The sequence below is a fragment of the Puntigrus tetrazona genome, chromosome 14 (genome assembly GCF_018831695.1).
Source record: "Puntigrus tetrazona isolate hp1 chromosome 14, ASM1883169v1, whole genome shotgun sequence".
Lineage (NCBI taxonomy): Eukaryota > Metazoa > Chordata > Actinopteri > Cypriniformes > Cyprinidae > Puntigrus > Puntigrus tetrazona.
The window spans coordinates 11,124,527-11,126,056 of NC_056712.1; the positions used below are offsets into that span (position 1 = coordinate 11,124,527).

Genomic DNA, 1,530 nt, shown 5'->3' on the forward strand with positions numbered 1-1,530 from the left:
TCAGTTTATGATGACAATTGGAAACACACTTCTTAGAAAAGGTTTGGAGTAATTAAGATGCATTAAATTTATTTGATCAAAAATTCAGTAAAAACTGTATTACAAATTTAAATGATCTAAATTTAATTTACTCATGTGATGACAATGCCTCTATGACCACATCTACATGCACATTTTCAGATAAATAGCAGCACATTGTGGTTAAATTATTTATCGATTTGGTCATTGCATTTAATGTTTGATTTACTGAAAGTATTTTCTTAATACACTTTTTTTGAGTATTACAAATCCTAATATTAATATGGATACAATCCAGTCAATTTTTCAGTCAATCAGTTTATGATGACAATTGGAAACACACTTCTTAGAAAAGGTTTGGAGTAATTAAGATGCATTAAATTTATTTGATCAAAAATACAGTAAAAACTGTATTACAAATTTAAATGATCTAAATTTAATTTACTCATGTGATGACAATGCAGTTTTCAACAGCCATAACTCCGGTCTTCACTTGGTCACATGATCAGTTGGTGCCAAATTAAATATTATCCATTATACTCTTTCATAATGGTACTTATAAAAACTTTAATATTGCTGCTCAATAATTTTGTGGAAGCCATGATATATTTTCTTCAGGATTTGTTGATGAATTAAAAGTTCAAAAGTTATAAATGTCCTTACTGTCACTTTTAAACAATTTAGTGCGTCCCTGCTGAATAAAACTCTTAATTTATTTTCTTGCTTATCCCAAACTTTTGAAAAGCAATATATCACGGTTTCCTCCAAAATATTAAGCAGACGTATGAGACTTATGCCCAACAAGCATTAAAGCATTACTACTGCAAACTTTTTACTGGTAGTGTGTACTTCATATTAAGGAAGTAAAATGCCAGTTTATGTTTATTTTAGTACCAAAATGTTCTTGTGCATGTAAATGCTGTCATAATAAATATTACTATGAAAATAGCACAGACCTCGCCAGCTGGGATGCCCACAGATAGCCTCTTCACCGCCTGTACCCTCTTGTTCAGGTTTTGGTACACCTTAGTTAGATGGTTAACCTGCAGAATATCTGCATTCGCATCTCCACGGTCCACACGCAGACGTTCAGCCACCACATCTTCATCTTCATTGGGGCTATAGCTTTGAACAACGTTACTCTTCCGGCAAACTAACCATCTGCAAAGACATACACAAATGCATAAAAAATGTTGCACTACAAAGTACAATTTAACAAAGTAGTTCTGTGCCAGCCGGTTTGAATCCATGGTGCCAGAGCCTCAGGTATACCTGATTTTACGAAGAAGCGTCTTGTTAGCTATCAGACGAAGCGTGAAGCAGATGAAACCCTGCAGGAACATGGAGATGTACATCCAGCCCAGAACATCCATGCTGAAGGGGTTCTTGTAGGCGTCCACTCCAAAAGCGCTCAAGATCTGCACCTGCATATCAACCCGTGCCAACTCCATCAGCCCATTGCCAAAACTGAACTGAGGGAAGACTAGGAATATGTTGCTCATGGTTTGGTAC

The 1,530-nt window shown here is 35.4% G+C and overlaps 1 protein-coding gene across 1 annotated transcript; it reads right to left on the minus strand.

Moving 5' to 3' along the window:
• Window positions 1–258: 258 nt before the first annotated feature.
• LOC122357798 (glucosylceramide transporter ABCA12-like) lies at window positions 259–1,524 on the minus strand. Its single transcript, XM_043257379.1, has 2 exons — window positions 1,291–1,524; window positions 259–1,179 (listed from the first exon to the last, which is right to left on the minus strand). Exons 1-2 carry the CDS (start codon window positions 1,518–1,520, stop codon window positions 906–908), a joined length of 504 nt encoding a protein of 167 aa, XP_043113314.1. The 5' UTR covers window positions 1,521–1,524; the 3' UTR covers window positions 259–905.
• Window positions 1,525–1,530: the final 6 nt, after the last annotated feature.

Coding starts and splice junctions, on each gene's coding strand:
- LOC122357798 (XM_043257379.1), bottom strand. CDS start 1,520: ATGAGCAACATATTCCTAGTCTTCCCTCAGTTCAGTTTTGGCAATGGG. Junction 1,180..1,290: donor ACGCTTCTTCGTAAAATCAG/GTATACCTGAGG, acceptor ATGTCTTTGCAG/ATGGTTAGTTTGCCGGAAGA.